At 47.1% G+C, this 17,691-nt stretch overlaps 1 protein-coding gene across 4 annotated transcripts in view; it reads left to right on the top strand.

Annotated features, from left to right (window-relative positions):
• LOC144721468 (sodium-coupled monocarboxylate transporter 1-like) overlaps positions 1–17,691 on the top strand; it is a 50,309-nt gene that overhangs the window by 11,840 nt on the left and 20,778 nt on the right. For 2 of the 4 annotated variants that reach the window (XM_078599098.1, XM_078599123.1), the window contains exons 3-10: positions 2,644–4,170; positions 4,944–5,005; positions 5,132–5,271; positions 6,557–6,622; positions 7,372–7,423; positions 9,385–9,452; positions 9,898–10,052; positions 11,250–11,390. In XM_078599098.1, the coding sequence (XP_078455224.1) occupies positions 4,031–4,170; positions 4,944–5,005; positions 5,132–5,271; positions 6,557–6,622; positions 7,372–7,423; positions 9,385–9,452; positions 9,898–10,052; positions 11,250–11,390 (824 nt within the window). In that variant the 5' untranslated portion in view covers positions 2,644–4,030. The remainder of the gene's footprint in view (positions 1–2,643; positions 4,171–4,943; positions 5,006–5,131; positions 5,272–6,556; positions 6,623–7,371; positions 7,424–9,384; positions 9,453–9,897; positions 10,053–11,249; positions 11,391–17,691) is intronic. The other 2 variants (XM_078599107.1, XM_078599115.1) reach the window with 2 other exon arrangements.

The raw sequence follows: 17,691 nt of genomic DNA, 5'->3' as shown, positions 1-17,691 counted from the left end.
AATACACAATAAAACATACACTCAAAAAATAAATATGCAGTACTGTATAGTGTTATATATTTTACTATGTCACGCCTGCACAGTAAGAGACAACGTCTTTTCAAATGAGTACGTAAAACTACATGTCAAATGTACTGAATAATATTCGAATAATTGTATTAGTGGTACACATTCCTGTTTGCGTGTACTGCAGTAGTTATTAGAATCACTTACCAAGTGGTATCTTCATGGCTCAGTTGTTCATGCAAATTTTACTCTCCGGTCTATTCTTCCCAAACATGTTTAAACTGTAAATGAAGTCCCACAATGAAAAAAATATATTCACAATCGGGAATGTAGATTTGAAGAGGCAGCGATGCTGCAACAAGCTCTCGGTAACTTAAACTTTTAGTGACTCCTCTACGATCACCACTGGAGTGACGGGGTTTTTTTTTACTACACTACTGGCCTTCTATTAGCACTGACAAAGGGGGGGGGGGTTATGGAGAGATATATTTTAGGAGGTGGCTACGTAGCATTTCTGCTGAAATGGCTCAAAAAGTAGTGGGCATGCGCTGTCGGCCATATGCATATACACATATACACTCAACTTCCCACAAAGACTCAACTTTTGATTATAATTGCAAACAATAGCAGATCATATTCTTTGGGTCTTTCGGTAAAGCCACGTAGATAGAAAAATAATAAATAGCAGATCACACCGCATTAGACTGTGGCTTCCACTACAGACGGATGTAAACTGGATTTAGGGCCATGCGTTGCCCTGACATTAACATGGCACTAATCATACATAACTAGAGACTAATCATGGGCATTGTATGGCAATTAAAATTGAAATCCCTTGTGTAGCCAGGCCATCTGTTTCTATAATCGAAGGTCTCAAAAGGATTCACATATTTTATAGTGGCCTGTGTGTACAAGAAGACGCAAGCATGCACAATGATAAATTAGGAAGGTGACAACGTTCAGTGATGTATTCTCAACCTGGCCATCACCTCGCAACACCACCGTATCAATGTGTTGCTGTCAGTGTGGTTAACAGTCGCACGCCAATCCACAACCTCTTATCCACGACTCAGTCTTATTCATGACTCAATCTGTGATTTATACCATTATCCATGGATTTCATTTTTCTCATTATCAGCATCATTAGCCATAATTCATCCACTGCTGGATGAAGGCCTCCCCTAGCCCCTGTCACCTCCCACAATTCTGCAATGTAATAATCCACCTAGCATGTGCACACGTCACTCCATTTGCTGGTAGACATCCTCTCGGAACACGTTCTTTTCCCTGCTCTTCCTATTATCCACAACGTTCAAGTTCAAGTTCATTTATTAGGTATAGCCCTGTGAGCCATTCGGCTCTTGAATCGGGTGCAACCGCAACAAACAAAAAACAAAAACATGAACAAAAAACATCTTAAAGTGAATATGTGACTAAGTGCAAACAGAAATCCAAGAAAAGACAGCAAAATATTGCAGAAAAAAATCACCGTACACCAACGCTGTGTGCAAATATCCCAGTGGGATGCAAGTCAAACAACCAACGTGTATAATTTATCTACAAAAGTGTGGATAAGAGGATTATGAATAGTCTATGTGCAGTAATTAAAATGTTGTGTTCACAAACTGGATTTGAGCACTGTGTTCTTCCTGTTATTCGTATTTTTTTTTGTAAAGTGTGGTAGAATTATGGTTCACTGTTGGTGTGAAAAGGCACGACTTGCTGTGAGCACACACGTGGTCATGGGCAGGGTTTACATTGCCGTGATGGATGTAGCCTTGCCCACCCACAAGTCACTCGAAGGTCAGGATACATATTAATGATGTAACATATTCCAACATGTATTTGTATACTGTATTACATTTGTGGTATGGAAGCTGATTGCTAGTTGTCAGGACAATAGTCGTTTTACGTAGTATTTCCATATACAGGTAGTCCCCGAGTTACGATGGTCCGACTTACGATATTTCGATCTTACGATGGCGACAGCGATTCAAAAAATTGCCATCAACAACCTAACATCGTTCAAGTGTGCAGACGACGGACAGAATTTTGATGAGTACAGTACAATATGATACGTTACGATATGCTCAATGCACGTATGATACGTAGCTTTAGCGATTTCATTTTAAGGTTACCACGACAAATTGCTCTGTTTTGCTAAATTATCACCATTCTTTAAGACTCCTGGGTAGGCTAGGCCTTCTTCGACTTACGATATTTTCGACTCGTAACGCATCTCCGTCGTAAGTAGAGGACTACCTGTATTCATTATTGCTTTGTTTTTTTCTCATAAAGTTTGTGGAAACCTTTTGATCAATCTGGCCTCATGCATGCGACAGGTCCAATCACATTGGATCATCTTTGCAAGTGTTATCGTGCCACTCCTTCCCAGACAGAGGACAGAGCTAACACAAAATAAAACATGCTTCAAATCGCTTTAAACTATTGTCATTGTAGTGCGTATTTAATATGCCGCTGCACCCTGTTGTTGTAGGAGAACACATTTATTTAAACGTCTATTTAATTAAGTAGAACGTGTTGTCTATATTTATTTAAAGTTGCGCATTTTGATGTGACGTCACATTTGTCACCCCCCCCCCCTCGTCACAAATGTTTGACCCCCCCCCCCCCCAGGTGCGTGACGTCATTTATGGACGGCCCCTAAGGACACTGAATGCTGACCAGACACGTCACCGCCAGCCATCGATGTCTTTTCCCCACTGACAAAAGCATTAAGGCGTGGCTCCAGTGACTTTTCGGTGGCCTGGTGGTGGAAATGTTCAGTCATGGTGAATTAGAAATGCAGTTGAGCGTGAAGCATTTTGCGTGGCACATTCTGTGCAAGACGCACACACATTATGAGCATTTCCCATGGTGCCATAGCAATACAGCAAAATGACAGCCGTAAAATATATCCTGTCTCGTAGACATCCAAATGTCCCACGTGTCCATGTGTAGCAATGCCTCCAAATACGTGATGCTATGACAGCGCCCTCTGCTGGAGTCCGTTGAATCCACTCATGTCAAGACTGCCCAATCTTGTGCTGTTAATGCCTTACTTGCAGTTTTCAGGAACGCATGTCGCGCTTTATGCGAGGAACGCCTATAGTTATTATTTTGGGGATGACGACGATGGTGATGATGGTACGTGTAATGATGGGGTAGAGGCGCGGGTAATGCTGAGTGAGGAGGCGAATCAAGATAAAGGTTTTGTAACATGAAGAACGGGCAGGCTCCATGGTAGTTTTTGTCGAAAATTAAGAGGGCAGGGAGAAAGCCAGGGGGAGGTAGAGTAAGGTGGAGTGAGATCGAGGGGACTAATGACAGCAAAATGGGATTGGGGATAACGGAAGAGGTGGAACGAGCAAAAATAGCTTTTTGTCTGTGGGGAGATTGAATGACGAGATAGCAACGTGGAGGGATTTATGGATTTCGTGGAAAAGAGACATGCAGGTAGTGACTGATTTTGACCGAAAAGGGGATAACGGTTCACTGAGAAACTGGGCACTGAATCGTGGGCTTAGTATAGGGTGGGGTGAGGCGTGGGTATTAGTGGGTGCTCAGAAGGATGCACAATAAGGTTTATTTTGAGTGTTGAACTATGTTTAAATTAATTACTTGTTTTCGAACAATCCAAGTTGGTGCCAGTGGAGTGAGTGGGAGAAGTACAAAGCTTGCACGCAGCCAAGCAGCGAAACTACAGTTATAAGACAGACACAAATGTGAGGCAAATGCAGTACGAACACAACTTAGGGCAAAGGTACATAATAAACTCGTGAGAGCAGCGAAGAGATACGAACCAGGCACAGTCCGTTGTGGGGCAAAGGTTAAAAGATCAGGAGAGAAAGAGTAACTTATTTAAGGATTTGAAGTGGAGTTAAACATCGCATTAGAAGCTTCTTACAGAGCAAATACGTTTGAGAAAATACGTCGCCATTGCTATCGAGGCAAACTTACACTGACTTCATATAAATGCAGTAACGTCAACAATCGCATTGATTTTAGGATAAAGAGGGCAGAGATGGTCCAGACGAGCCAGTTTGGGACCTGGGACTATGTTGTATTTGCCCTTATGCTGGTAATTTCAGCTTGTATAGGATTATACCATGCTTTCGCAGGTGGTGGACAGAACACCTCAGAAGATATCCTTTTGGGCAGAAGGTAAGGACAACATTCATATTCAGCGTAACATTATTATGAAATGAATACCACAATTACTATTATTTATGTAATGTATTACGTAAGTTAAATTATGTTTGCTTATGTGTTTTTTTTTTTTATAATCAAGCTGTTGCTGGAGTAGTGGAAGAATTAAATTTTAATCGAAGATACGCGACAAAAAATGACTGCATGATACAATATTTTTTCTCACAATCGGAACAAGATGGGTCTTGGACAGTTTAATTCCAGCTCACCTCTGAAATCCTGTTGATCACCGCAAGGATGGAGAGGCCACGATTAACAATAGTATGGTGGCTTTTCCTTCGTACCGGGCTATACAGGACCATCGTGTAGATACTCCCATCGTGCACATCACTTCATGATGCAGGAAACTGTATGAATGTAGGCGATCGTTCTACTGTGGTTGTGAATCACCTTTGAGGCTGGGTTACTATTAAAGTTGTGGGTTACTGTTGAGGATGTGAGTTGGTGTTGAGGCTGTGGGTTAGCATTGATGGTGTGGGTTACGTAAAGAATAAAAGTTCAAAACATTTTCAGATTTTATCTGGCATAATTATCTTATCTGAAAATTTTTCCAATTGATACTAATTAGTATACCAGCATGTGTGAACATTACACAATGCAGTTCTGTAGTCACAAACATAAAGACTTTGTAATGCCGAGGTTTAAACTACATTTGTATCTATTGCAATGTTACGTGGATCATAGCCGCTTTTGTTTATATTTTGTCGTGTTGATTTTTCACACTGCAGGCAGCTATCACCATATCCAGTGGCCTTGTCTTTAGCAGCAAGTTTTCTCTCTGCCATCGCTGGTAAGTTTTACATGTTGCATGCCAAAGCATCCAGCAATGCATAAACAATGGCCTATACAGTTTGTTTTACTATGTTACCAAGAAGTATGTGAGAGCTAAGATTCTAACCTGTTTTTCGTCTTCTAGTAATTGGTCTCCCAGCTGAAATCTACATGTACGGGATGATGCATGTGCTCATGGGTATCGCCTGGATTTTTGCAATCTCAGTCACAGCATTCATCTATATCCCACTTTTCTACCGTCTCCAGCTCTCCAGCATATATAAGGTATGTAGAAATGTACTATAATCTTCATAAAGCTGGTCTTAGTAGATACTATCATTACTGGTGGCTGAACCCCAAAAAGTTCACACACTGTCACTAAAGAGCTATGAGTTTTACACGCTTGCAAACTCTAGCTAACATTCTACTCTCCTGCTCCTCCATTCGATACCAAATAAAAAAACATCTCATATTTGCTCCTCTTAATTACCTTTGTATTTAAGCCTCACACTATCATGGCGTAATGTGTTTTGCCCTCGTTTTTAATAAGTTGATGTATTTATCCATACCACTCGTCTACTTCTACATCTTCATGGCTTGTGGTTGGGATTCATATTTTAATAACCTTAATAACCTCTAACTTTTGTATCTGAAACCTCTATGTTTGATTCCCAGACAAACAATCTCACTCCTCTGTAATTACTGTCATATCCACCTAAATGGTAGGAAAAGTTGGCACTACTGTATTGAAATGTATGTGAGTTCTCTCCTATTATTATCACCAAATACATGCCAATGTATTTCTCTTTCCAGTTCCATCTCCAACATGATAGATAGAAAGAGTGTATTAATTACGGCAGGAAGGGCCCAATGTATGTATGTATATTGTACGTATGTTGAACTTCTTTCGCACCGTACGTTGCTAACCGTGCTACTGGGAGGTTACATACGTCACGATACAAAACAGCAGGTATCGGTACGTGCCTCACGATTTGCCCGACAAAGTCCACGTGTTGTACGTAGCAATGGTCAAATCCAAGTGTAATTTTGTAACCCAGTGATTCCTAGCATACCCTTGTGCTAACTCTGCATGTAGCTCAGGACCACAGCCATAACACCCAGCACCTCCGATTAGATTGGTTGGCTACGTCCTGTGTGAAAGAAGTTCAACATACATATATCACACTGTGGATTGCTTTTCTGGACATCGTCATCTAATCCAATCATCTCACTGAGGTCAGTAATATCAATTCCTAAGTTGCAAACTATAAACAGAGATGAGAACTGTTTCACACATTAATATGGTAACACTTGTTTGAAATATGAAAATGAAATCACTTCTTGTCTAAAATCCCCGCAATTGTTTCCATTTCTTTACCCAAAAGTTTCATAAGAAACAAGTCATTCATCTAACATTCCTCAACTTTGAAGGTAGCGTGTTGATCTATATCCCATAACTATTCACGGTAATTTTTCCACACTAAATATTTTCAACAAGATAGATACATTTAATATGCATATACCGTAAATATCTTTCCGAAAAAAATAACATTTGTTTGTGCAAATTCAGTACCTCGACACCAGGTTCAACCAAGCGGTGCGATACGGAGTGGTGTGTGCCTATTTCATGCACATGGTAAGTGGCACAGTGATTGACACAGTGCTTTCAGTTCCTGAGCATATTCAACATGAGATAGAAGTGATACCTCAACTGGTTCTACCCCCCCCCCCCCCCCCTTTACCAGCTCACACTGACGGCGATGGTCAATTAAATTTACGAACAAATAACTCCACAACTCCCATGACTGAGCGTGGATAGGACTTCATCCAGCAGTGGATTGATTCAATGGCTGGTATTCATTATTTTACCACGAGTTATGTTTTTGACAGCACTGAGTTGCTCAAAGTCAAAACGGTACAAGGACTACGTTTGACAATGTTGACGGGCGTGAGACCAGCAGGGAGAAGCTAGGAGGGAATCATCGTGCTGCTGTGTATTAACAACTAAAAGTACTCATCAAACTCGTTCAATGCATGCGAAATGCAACTTGCAGCCATCAGCCCAAGAGGCGCAGCGCATATTTGTACATCTAATGCGGAATTAACATCACGGGTCTGTGTACATATGGTATATATGGTGATGATCATTATCAACAAATAAACGTAAATGTTTACACAACAGGACTGTGAGAGATGTCGATAGCTCGGGGAGTGGATTGACTGTGGCTACTAATTAACCTCCAGTTAGCACGGTTGGCTACGTACGGTCCAAAATAAGTTCAACATACATGAAAAGTCAACGTTATAAGCTATTGTTTGATTACACGTTGAATGTTCTATATCATTTTAATACGGTTAAATGTGTAATCATGTTTCTGTTAACAGGTGCTGTATTTGGGGATGGTCACATATGCACCTTCCCTAGCGCTCAGTCAAGGTGAGGACACAGAAATAAGATGAATCTCAATGCAAGGGTTATGTTTCTGGCCACTCGAGGACCGTCAAACAGTAAAATATTGGCATATCTAAGACCCAACAGTCCAGACTTGCTCATCAGAACGTAATAGAATCACGTAATAAATGCCTGCAATTGATGATGATTTGACAAATGTTTTACAAAGGGTTTAATTGATCATATGTCCTGGTTGCTGGTAGACTGAAGTAGACATGTGACTATCAGCCAAAGGCATTAAAATAATACATAACACTTTAACTAATGCAAAATGCCTGCCACCTCAGTAGCTTTTATTATGCAAGTGCTTTATTAAAGGGTACTTGTAATCATCATTTCACACGACATTCTAATGCCAAATTAAAACAAGCAATGCAGGGCACCAGAAACCGTAGTGTCGGATTATATGAAGCAAGATAAAATTACATTCTTCCATATACAGCTGCACTCACCTTTGTGCTTTGTTGTTCATGTTTTCTTGCAAGTCATCGAGCTCAATTGGCCATCTGCAATCTTAGCTAAGAGCAATTCCCTCACCACTCAAATAATACACACTGCATTTTTTTTACTTCATCAAACCACGCAACATATTATTGATCTAACTATCCAACAACTAAATGTTCTATATTTTCTTCTAATACATACCGTGCTTCCGATTGAAAGGGTGGTCAGCCAAATGTGAACTCAGATGACAGGGTACATGTTAAGTAAACGGTATACCTAACACCCTTTGTCCTTCAGCAAATCCCCATGCCCTTCAATGTCAACTCCACCAACTCCACCCGCATCACCACTACCAGCTCACTACTTTACCCAGTGGCGATCTTATATCAGCAAAGCATTCGTCTTGTCTTGCTTAAAGTGTTTGACTCTTTGACAACACCCCCCCCCCCCCCATTAAACTTGGTTTTCAGTTACTGCCTGAGAATATTTGACTGGCATTGTCATGAACAATCCCTGCCTCAAAACTAGACATTAATTAGCTAAAGTTCACGATGACGGTTCTAAAGCCGGAACAACGGTGTGGTGTTATCGGTACAAGAGGCAACATTACCGTAGTTGCGTGAGGTGGTCGGAGAGGGTATTCTTTTTTTAATGAGCATGGAGACAATGTTTATGAGCATGGGGGTTATTTGACCATACTTCACCAAAACGGTCAGTGCAGGATGATGAAGATGGGGTATATAGACATTGGGGCACTGTATGGTATAACAATGTAATTTTCTGAACTGCCTTCTTCTAACGCTGTAGCCCCACATCAGCCTATTTGTCACCTATTTTATTTCAAGGTGGTAGTTTCCCATCGAAGGCATTGTCCAGACTGAGCACTGTTTAGCTACCAAGATCTGAATAAACCAGGCACATTCCTGCTGATTTAGTCATGAATAACAGTCAAGTAAAATTGATCAAGTCCAACTAGCGATTGATGGATTAAATCAATGTTTTATTCAATATTTTCTGCTGGTCCAAACCTAACTCCACCCAAGTTCGAACAAGTTTCCATTCTGCAGAAATAGGTGTAGTGTGTAAGAATTACAGAACCGTGCAGGATAATCTTATAGAGAGATCCTCATCAACACTGAGACATACGATGACTGGGTCTTTGAAGGGTTGGCATCATGATATAATGCCACTACTATACCATCTCAAAAACTAACATGTACAAAATGCAATTTACCATTGCTTTGTCATTTTAAACACTACAGTCGTAAAGCAATGCTGTATTATCTTACTGTATTGTGCTTTGATAAAATGAAAAAGAATATCATTGACGAACCAAAGTTAACATATTTACTTTATTTATAGGTTATTGTTTTACTCTCTTACCCCAATTGTTCTATTTATGTCATGTGATGACAATACTTTTCTGTAATATTGTTTTCCCAGGATAATGCCTTTAATTTCATTAGCTCCAGGTTATCATTGTGCTGTATTGTCTTTTTCAGTAACTGGCCTGAACATCTGGGTGGCAATCATGTCCACGGCACTTGTTTGCATCGCCTATACTGCATTTGTGAGTTTTATCAATTATAGTATGTGGTATACAGTACCTCGTTATCATACACGTTCGTGTAGGCAAGTTATAATTCACGAACGAGTGGTCCCAACCACTCGTGAGATTTATTTTAATTCTACCAACGCCAAATGTTGTAACTTTCTCATATACTCAGATGTATATATATCTTATCTTAAACCAAACTTATGCCATTTCTACGATGCCATAAGCCATTCTATACTCGGCTCCAAGACCGGTTCAGATATTTAGTTTTGACTTTCTTACCCCATAATATTACAATTGTTGTATTGATGTCATGTGATGAGAATCATTTTCTTGAACATTCTTTTCTCAGCTGTATGTCCCATGCTGACTTATCATCGGTGCTCAATAACAGCAATTGCCCCTCAACATCATGTGTAGGCTGCACAGATGATTTATGTATGTGTCTGTGTGTGTGTAGGGTGGTATTCGTGCTGTGGTGTGGACAGATGTGTTCCAGGCAGCCGTGATGTTGGCTGGCCTCTTGGCTGTGCTGATTCAGGGCTCTCTACGCCTCGGAGGCTTCTCCAACGTGTGGAGCGTCTCCCAGGCAGGAGGGCGCATAAACTTCTGGAAGTGTGTTCCTCATTCTCACTAAAACGCACGCATACATACTCTTTGGTTTTTTGGTAAAGTCATGTAGGTAAAAATAAAATAAATGAAAACAAATAAATTAAATCATGTCGTTTCGGGCGCAACACAAGCGTCCTTCTTCAGGTGGGGACAATGTAGCAAAAGCACAACCGCTTAAGTGTGTAAGTGTGTCACAAAGCACAACCGCTTAAGTATGTAAGTGTGTCACACTTAAGCGGTTGTGCTTTGGCTACGTTGTCCCCACCTGAAAAAGGACGCTTGTGTTGCGCTCGAAACGTCGTGATTTAATTTAGTTGTTTTCATTTATTTATTTTATTTTTATCTACGTGACTTTACCGAAAAAACCAAAGAGTATATGAATCCTTGCAGTCGCGAAAGCTTCAAATCTAGAATTAACACGCATACATAACATTAGAAATTAAGCGAAGAATACCTATAAATAACATATATACGTCGTTAACAGTTGTCAGAGAAGCGATATCAATTGGGTGTTGGTGCAGGGGGCAGCACTCTGCTCTGAACCTGGTCAACTAGCTGTAAATGTGCTCTTCTGTTCTTGCGTATAGCATTATGTTCAGAAGCTAAATGCCAATGTCGAGGTCTGCTGGCCATGAGATGGCTTCAGGAGAGAGTTCGGCGTAGTGTTGATATTCCTCCTATTGAAGAAGCACCGACTACAGTGGTTCACTATATATGGTCCATATGAACGAGATGTGCAAATTGGCCTGTTGGTTTTCTGATGCAGTAGGTGGTTACTTCAGAATGTCAATATCAGGAAGTGTGTCGTCGATGGGGTGTTTATTCTGGATGTCCGCATTATTGCAGGAAGTCACATTTAGGTCCTGAGAGTCCTTCAATGTCTTCTTGGTTCTTTCGGTAAAGTCACGTAGAAAGGAAATAATAAAATAATAAAAAATAAACATAATAACATAATTTCTCACGACATTTCGGCCACAACACAAGCAGCCGTCCTCAGGTGAAGAAACAGAGCTGTCGGAAAGACAGCGTCATTCCTCATTGGGACCCTGTCTTTCCGACAGCATTTAGCTCTACCGATCATAACTGAATTCGAATTGACGATATTGGAAATGCTGCTACCACCCAGCCACGTCAAATGTTTATGCATTGAAAATAATGACAAAGTGACGATTGCAAAGTCTGGTTCTATCTGTTTAACAGCTTTGACGCTGACCCAAGGAAGAGGCACACGTTTTGGACAATTGTGGTTGGGGGCACATTCAGCTGGACGTCGACATACAGCTGCAACCAAACGCAGGTGCAGCGCTACTTGGCATGCCGGACTGAGCGAGATGCCATCAAGTGAGTTGCTGTGCTAGCTATTGGATCACTTTCCTGCCTTGACCACCATCGTGGATTCATTATGCAGTCCCTTAGAGTAATTGAGATGTATGACATACCATTATAGGCAATCCTCATGTCAATGCACGTTGTTGTGTGACAACCTGGGATCGTTAGCTGTTGTGTATCCACCGCTGCATGAAAGCCTCCCACTGCTAACACCAATGCCTAATAGTCGTGTAATGTAAAATCGACTTCTTGTACATGTGTAGGGGTCTTACGGAGGAGAGATGTGTAGGGGTGATATGTATGGGATCCTATGAGAAACTAGCACAGTGGGCGGGGCTTAGTGAGCACACGGGAGGGTGCTCGCACCGACGTCCGCAGATGGTACCCCAGCGGGGGGGAGGGGTTCGAGATATAAGGGGATGAGCCGGAGGGCTCGAGGCAGAATGTGGTGGTGACTCTTGAAGACTGAAGACCTGCCTAGTGAGAGCCCTGGTCTCCCCTGGAACGCCGCCCTTGTAAGGGCCGCGCAGGTCAGAGCCAGTGGCGTGGTCCTGTGAACCAGAGTCAGCACTCTGGGACTCCAGGTACCGTAGCCCGACTCACCAGTGTCGGGCCAGATAGCCTCCCCTAGCCCGTTAGTGGAGGACTCGGGGGTAGGTTAGGGATAGCCAGCGGTGTGTCCCCAGTTATCCGGGTGAGGGGGCCGCTACCCCCTCCAGTATACGTTGCCCTGTGCCGAGTGTGAAGTTATAATAAACATCAGTGTGCCTCAACCCTGGGTGTCGACCTGTGTTCGACGGTACTACATCTGGCGTCAGAAGTAAACAACGAACATGGACACGCGCCGAACGGCTCGGTCCGGGGTGCAAGAGGCGGAGGACACCGCGGAAATGGCGGTACCAGAGACGGCTGATGGGGGCAACGAGCAGCTGGTACAGAATGCATCCTTACCGGGGCACCGGGAGGAAGGGGAGTCGCTGCCCGACGGACTTCGGCTGGCGCACGCGAGGTTGGCAGAGCTGCTATACGCCGCTGCCGCCACACTCGAGACCATTACTCGGCTGGGGGCTGCGGGACCACCGCGGGGCGAGGACGGCCAACGGCCGTTGCGCCTTCCCGCCATTTCTACCGACGCCACTTTTGAAAATCCCGCCATCGCCGCAGCAGCTGCCGAGGGCGTGGCCAACCTCAACCTGGGGTCCCACGTCGGCTCTACCGGGGCTGCCACGTCACCACCTTCGGACGGAGCGTCACTATCTGCGCGACAGGCGATTACATCTGCCGTTCGTGCTGACGCTCAGCCGAGTTGCAGGGACAGCAAAGTGCGGGCCTCCACGGCGGCCGCTGCGCTACACCAAAGGCTGCCCCCGCTGAAGGAGTTCGTGGCTGAGGAGGGCGACTGGGGGGGATTTCAGCGGCGCTTCCTCGCGCATCAAGAAATGGCGGGGTGGTCAGATGACGAAGCCCTCTGCGCGCTACCAGCGCTCCTTGACGGCGACGCCCTCGCCGCTCTTACATCCGCATCGAGGGACAAGCGCTCTACTCTTCAGACGGCGCTGCAATTGCTGGCTGGGGTCTACGGGCCTTCGGCGGAGTGTAGGCAGCGATTCTACGATCGCCAGCGGGGTGCGAAGGAGTCGCCCCTCGCCTACCGTACGAGCCTTCTGGCGCTGGCCAAGACGGCCTTCCCTCGCATGGATGACCAAGGCGTGGATGCCATGGTCTCCGAGAAGATCCTTCTGCTGGCGGACGACCTGGATGTCGCTATCGTTGCGCAGGAGGACGCAGAGATGGATTCCCTCCAAGCGGCGCGGCTCCTCCACGCTAACCTCCTGTCGCAGCGAAGGAAGGCCAGCAGGGCAGCGGCCGGGCGTACGGTGGCTGCCGTCACCCCACCGACGGAGGAGGTCTACGCCGCCGACTTCCGACAGCAGCAGCGGATGGGAGCACGGGCGGACCGGGATGGGTCGGTCCGCTCCGACCGCCTGTCTTCACCGCCTACGCTCCCGCGCTGCTATAACTGCGGCGTCCGGGGCCACGTCGCCTTGGGGTGCCGCTCCCCTCGACAGCGGGGGACGACGCCACGCCGGGACGACGGGCCTCCTCCTCCTCCTTCTCCCAAGCTCCACCGACATGACCCGGCAAGTCGCGGCACCCCACATGTTTGGCCGAAGCACACACCCGTTACACATGTACACACCGCAACGAACGGGGGGCCAACATTGCATACCGCGGGGCCAACACGAACCACTATGGGGACCCAATTCGAACCCGCACAGTGGTCTGTGTTGGCCCATCGCGTTCTGGCTGCGCCGTCGGGGTCGTCGGCCGTAGTAGGGTATATTGACGGGGTCGAAGTGCGTATCCTCGTCGATACAGGTGCGTCGGCGACCATCATTTCGGAACTAATATACAACATTCTCCCTGTCCAAAGTCGTCCCTTGCTTCCGGTTGATGTCCCATTCTACGCTGCTAACGGGGGCTCACTGGGTATCATGGGTCAGATTCGCGCGCAAATTTCGATCGGTGATATTAAATTGTCCGGCCCTATTTTTGTTTCCTCCTCGCTGGCGGTTCCGTGCCTGCTGGGGACGGATTTCTTGGGCAAAATGCCGATTCGGATTATGATTAATCAGGGTTGCATTGAACTCCCGTCGGGACGACGGATGGCGTTTTTGCCTTCCCCTACTACGGATCGCTCGGCGTTCGCGGCGGTACCCGCGTTGGTAGTTCAAACGGTTCGAGTGCCGCCGGGGGCACAAATGTTGGTGCCCCTTAAGCTTCGTAGGCCCTTCGCTAAGGGTGTTGGGGACCAGGGTGTCCTGCTGGGGCCATCTAGGGCTGGGGTTAGCGGGCCGCATTTGGTGCCCGCTCAGACCATTGTAAGGGGGGACGGGGACCCCTTCATCGCGGTCCTCAATGTGGGGTCGCAGGCCGTGGTCATTCCCCAAGGGACCGTGCTTGCTCACGCAACGCCGGTGCCCTGTGAGGAGTCTGTTGCAAATCACGTACACGCTGCCACTCTGCCGACTCCACATTCGGACACCGATGAAGGGTGGCTTGAGGCGCTTTGTGCGGGATCGACGGACCTGTCGGATGTAGAGCGTCAAAAACTTAGGACACTATTGCGCGAATTTGCCGATGTGTTTAGTCAAAACAAATTCGATCTGGGCTGCACCCATTTGCTGCGTCACCATATTGATACTGGTGACAGCGCGCCCATACGCCAAAATCCCTTCCGGCTGAGTCCCGCCGAGAAGGACCATGTCAAATCGGCTGTTGATGACATGTTAGCCGCCGATATCATTTCTCCCTCTACCAGCCCGTGGGGAGCACCGATCGTTCTGGTAAAGAAACAGGATGGATCGTTGCGGTTTTGCGTCGACTTTCGCCGCCTCAACAAAATTTCCCTTGCTGACGCATACCCGCTTCCCCGTATTGATGAATCGCTCGACGCCTTGGCGGGGGCGCGATTCTTCTCCACATTGGATTTGCTTTCGGGATTCTGGCAGCTTCCTCTGGACGATGAATCTAAGCCTAAAACCGCATTCCGTACGCCATATGGTCTCTTCCAATTTAACCGGTTGCCGATGGGATTACACTCGGCGCCGGCGACTTTCCAGCGATTGATGGAATTGGTTTTGGCTGGATTGCAGTGGGATTCGTGTTTAATCTATTTGGACGACGTTATCGTCTTTAGCAGAACATTTGATGAGCATCTCCAGAGGTTACGGGCCGTTTTCCTCAAAATGCGGGCTGCTAATTTGAAATTTAAACCACAAAAGTGTCATTTGTTGCGCGAATCGGTACGTTATTTGGGGCACATCGTAGGGCGCTCGGGTATTGCTACCGATCCCGCCAAAACGCAGTGTGTCAGCTCCTGGCCGACTCCCACCTCGGTGGGAGAGGTCAGGAGCTTTGTTGGTTTTGCGTCATACTACCGACGCTTTGTCGCGGACTTTGCCACCATTGCTAAGCCCCTGCACGCTTTGACGTCAAAGGGGGTCCGCTTCCATTGGGGACAGGAGGAGGAGGCTGCGTTCCGCTCACTTCGGGACGCTCTGGTTAATGCCCCTCCCCTGGTTTATCCCGATTTTTCGAAGCCCTTTGTGCTCGATACCGACGCGAGCAACACAGGTATTGGGGGCGTGCTATCCCAGGTGGTTGATGGCGTGGAACGGGTGGTCGCGTACGGAAGCCGAGTGTTGTCTCCAGCGGAGCAACGATATTGTGTGACGCGTCGGGAACTGCTGGCAATTGTCTACTTCATCCAGCAGTACCGGCCATATCTGTACGGACAGTGTTTCACCGTCCGTACAGACCATGCGGCGCTACAGTACGCCCTGCGAGTCCAACAACCATCGGGTCAATTGTCTCGATGGCTGGAGGTTCTCCAGGATTTTGATTTTCAGACCACGTACCGTAAGGGCGTTCGCCACACCAACGCGGATGCCCTGTCACGCATGCCGACCACCCCCGAATGCGCATGCCTCCTGGGGTCGGGTCGGTGCAGGCATCCTGCTGAATTGCCTGTCCCGGTCTTGGCGGCTACTGACGACGTAGCACCAATGACAAATTCCATCGCACAACAGGGTTCTGATTCCCTGTTGGGGTTGCCTGCTACGGAATGGGGTCGGTTGCAAATGGAAGATACTTCCCTCCTTGCGTTGCGCCGCCGCGTCAGGGACCGGGGGCGGGGGAGGGGTGATGCCGACGCATGGGAAATGCTCGGTGGGTTGTTAATGCATTGGGACGGGAAATCCCGTAGACACCGGCTAGTGGTCCCTTCGGGGTTACGGGGTAGGGTGGTGTGGGCCGCTCACGAGCGCCTCCTCCACCTGGGTACCCAAAAGACCCTGGCCTTGCTCCAACTTGATTTCTTTTGGCCGGGCATGACGAGGGATGTCGGGGATCTATTAGGATCGTGCCCTAAGTGTGCGCAGCGCAAACCACCAGCGAAGGAGTCGAACCCGCCCCTGCAATCTATCAGGGTTTCCCGGGTAAACGAACTCGTCGCGCTGGACATTCTAGGACCGTTCCCCGCCACCCCCAGGGGAAATAGGTATTTGCTAACCGGTGTTGAATATTTCACGCGCTGGCCTATGGCCTGGCCCCTGGCCAACCAGTCGGCGGCAGCCATCGTGGAGGCCTTTGTCCAGGGCTATTTCCTTGACAAAGGTGCTCCCGAGCGGCTGCTGACCGACCAGGGTAAAAAATTTTCAAGCAAATTGCTCAAACAGGTCTGTGAGATCCTTGGCACTAAAAAGATTCGCACCTCTCCATATCACCCACAAACCGACGGGATGGTCGAGCGGTTGCATCGTACCATCACGTCGATGTTGTCGCAGCACGTTTCTGACTCACAGACAGATTGGGATTTGAAAATCCAGGGGGTCCTGTCAGCATACCGGTTGGCCCCCCATGCTGCGACGGGATTTTCCCCCTTTTTCCTTATGTATGGCCGCGAACCGGAGCCACCTGTTCAGGCCCAGCTGCAGATCCCAGCGCCTCAGGGAAAAACTCAATTGGCCGAACATGTTAAATTCAACCTGGAAAGATTAACGGAAGCGCGGGATGCTGCCATGCAAAATTCTGACAGGCGGCAGAGGGCTAATGAGCGCCTCAGAATGGCTCGCGCGCATGTGCTACAGTGGAAGCCGGGGGACAGGGCATGGTTGCACTGTCCCCAGGTACCGCTCGCGTCCTCCTCTAAACTGCTGCGACCATGGCGGGGTCCCGTCGAGGTGGTTGAGGTCCTGAGACCTCAGTGCGTGCGCATTCAATGGGGGAGGCGCCGGTGGTTTGTACACCCCTCCAGGCTAAAACCCTTCGTTGCGGTGCGAGGTCCCACTACACACGCGCGTGGCCAAACATGTGGGGGGGCGTCCGACTCAGGGAGGTCTTCTCCGGTTCTCTCACCTAACGTGCTGCCGGCTGTACCACCCACAGGTGCACCGGGAGTGACGGGCTCACGCCCGACGACCCCCACAGGAAATGCTGAGGGTCTTGCGACGTCAGCAACAGACTCACTCGGTGATGAACACCTGCCGGCCGACGACCTGCCGGTCGGGCCTGTCCCGTGTGACGGGCCTGCGGCGAGGACGCGCGCAAAAATGCGAAAACTCTTGTGAGGAAATTAGAAAAAAATATATATATATATATTTTTGATGGGGGTATTTCTTTTGGTTTCTCTTTTCCGATGTTCATTCGCATGTTGTGCTCACGGTGTGGGGCGTCCGTGCTGTGTTCCCGGCACGTTGCATTGTACGATTGTTGGGCGTGCTGTGTGTGTGTGTTCTGGGTGTTCTGGGTG

Source organism: Lampetra planeri, chromosome 1 (genome assembly GCF_965212315.1).
Source record: "Lampetra planeri chromosome 1, kcLamPlan1.2.h2, whole genome shotgun sequence".
Classification (NCBI taxonomy): domain Eukaryota; kingdom Metazoa; phylum Chordata; class Hyperoartia; order Petromyzontiformes; family Petromyzontidae; genus Lampetra; species Lampetra planeri.
The sequence above is the reverse complement of the archived record's forward strand: the minus strand, read 5'-3'. Positions and strand labels throughout refer to the sequence as shown.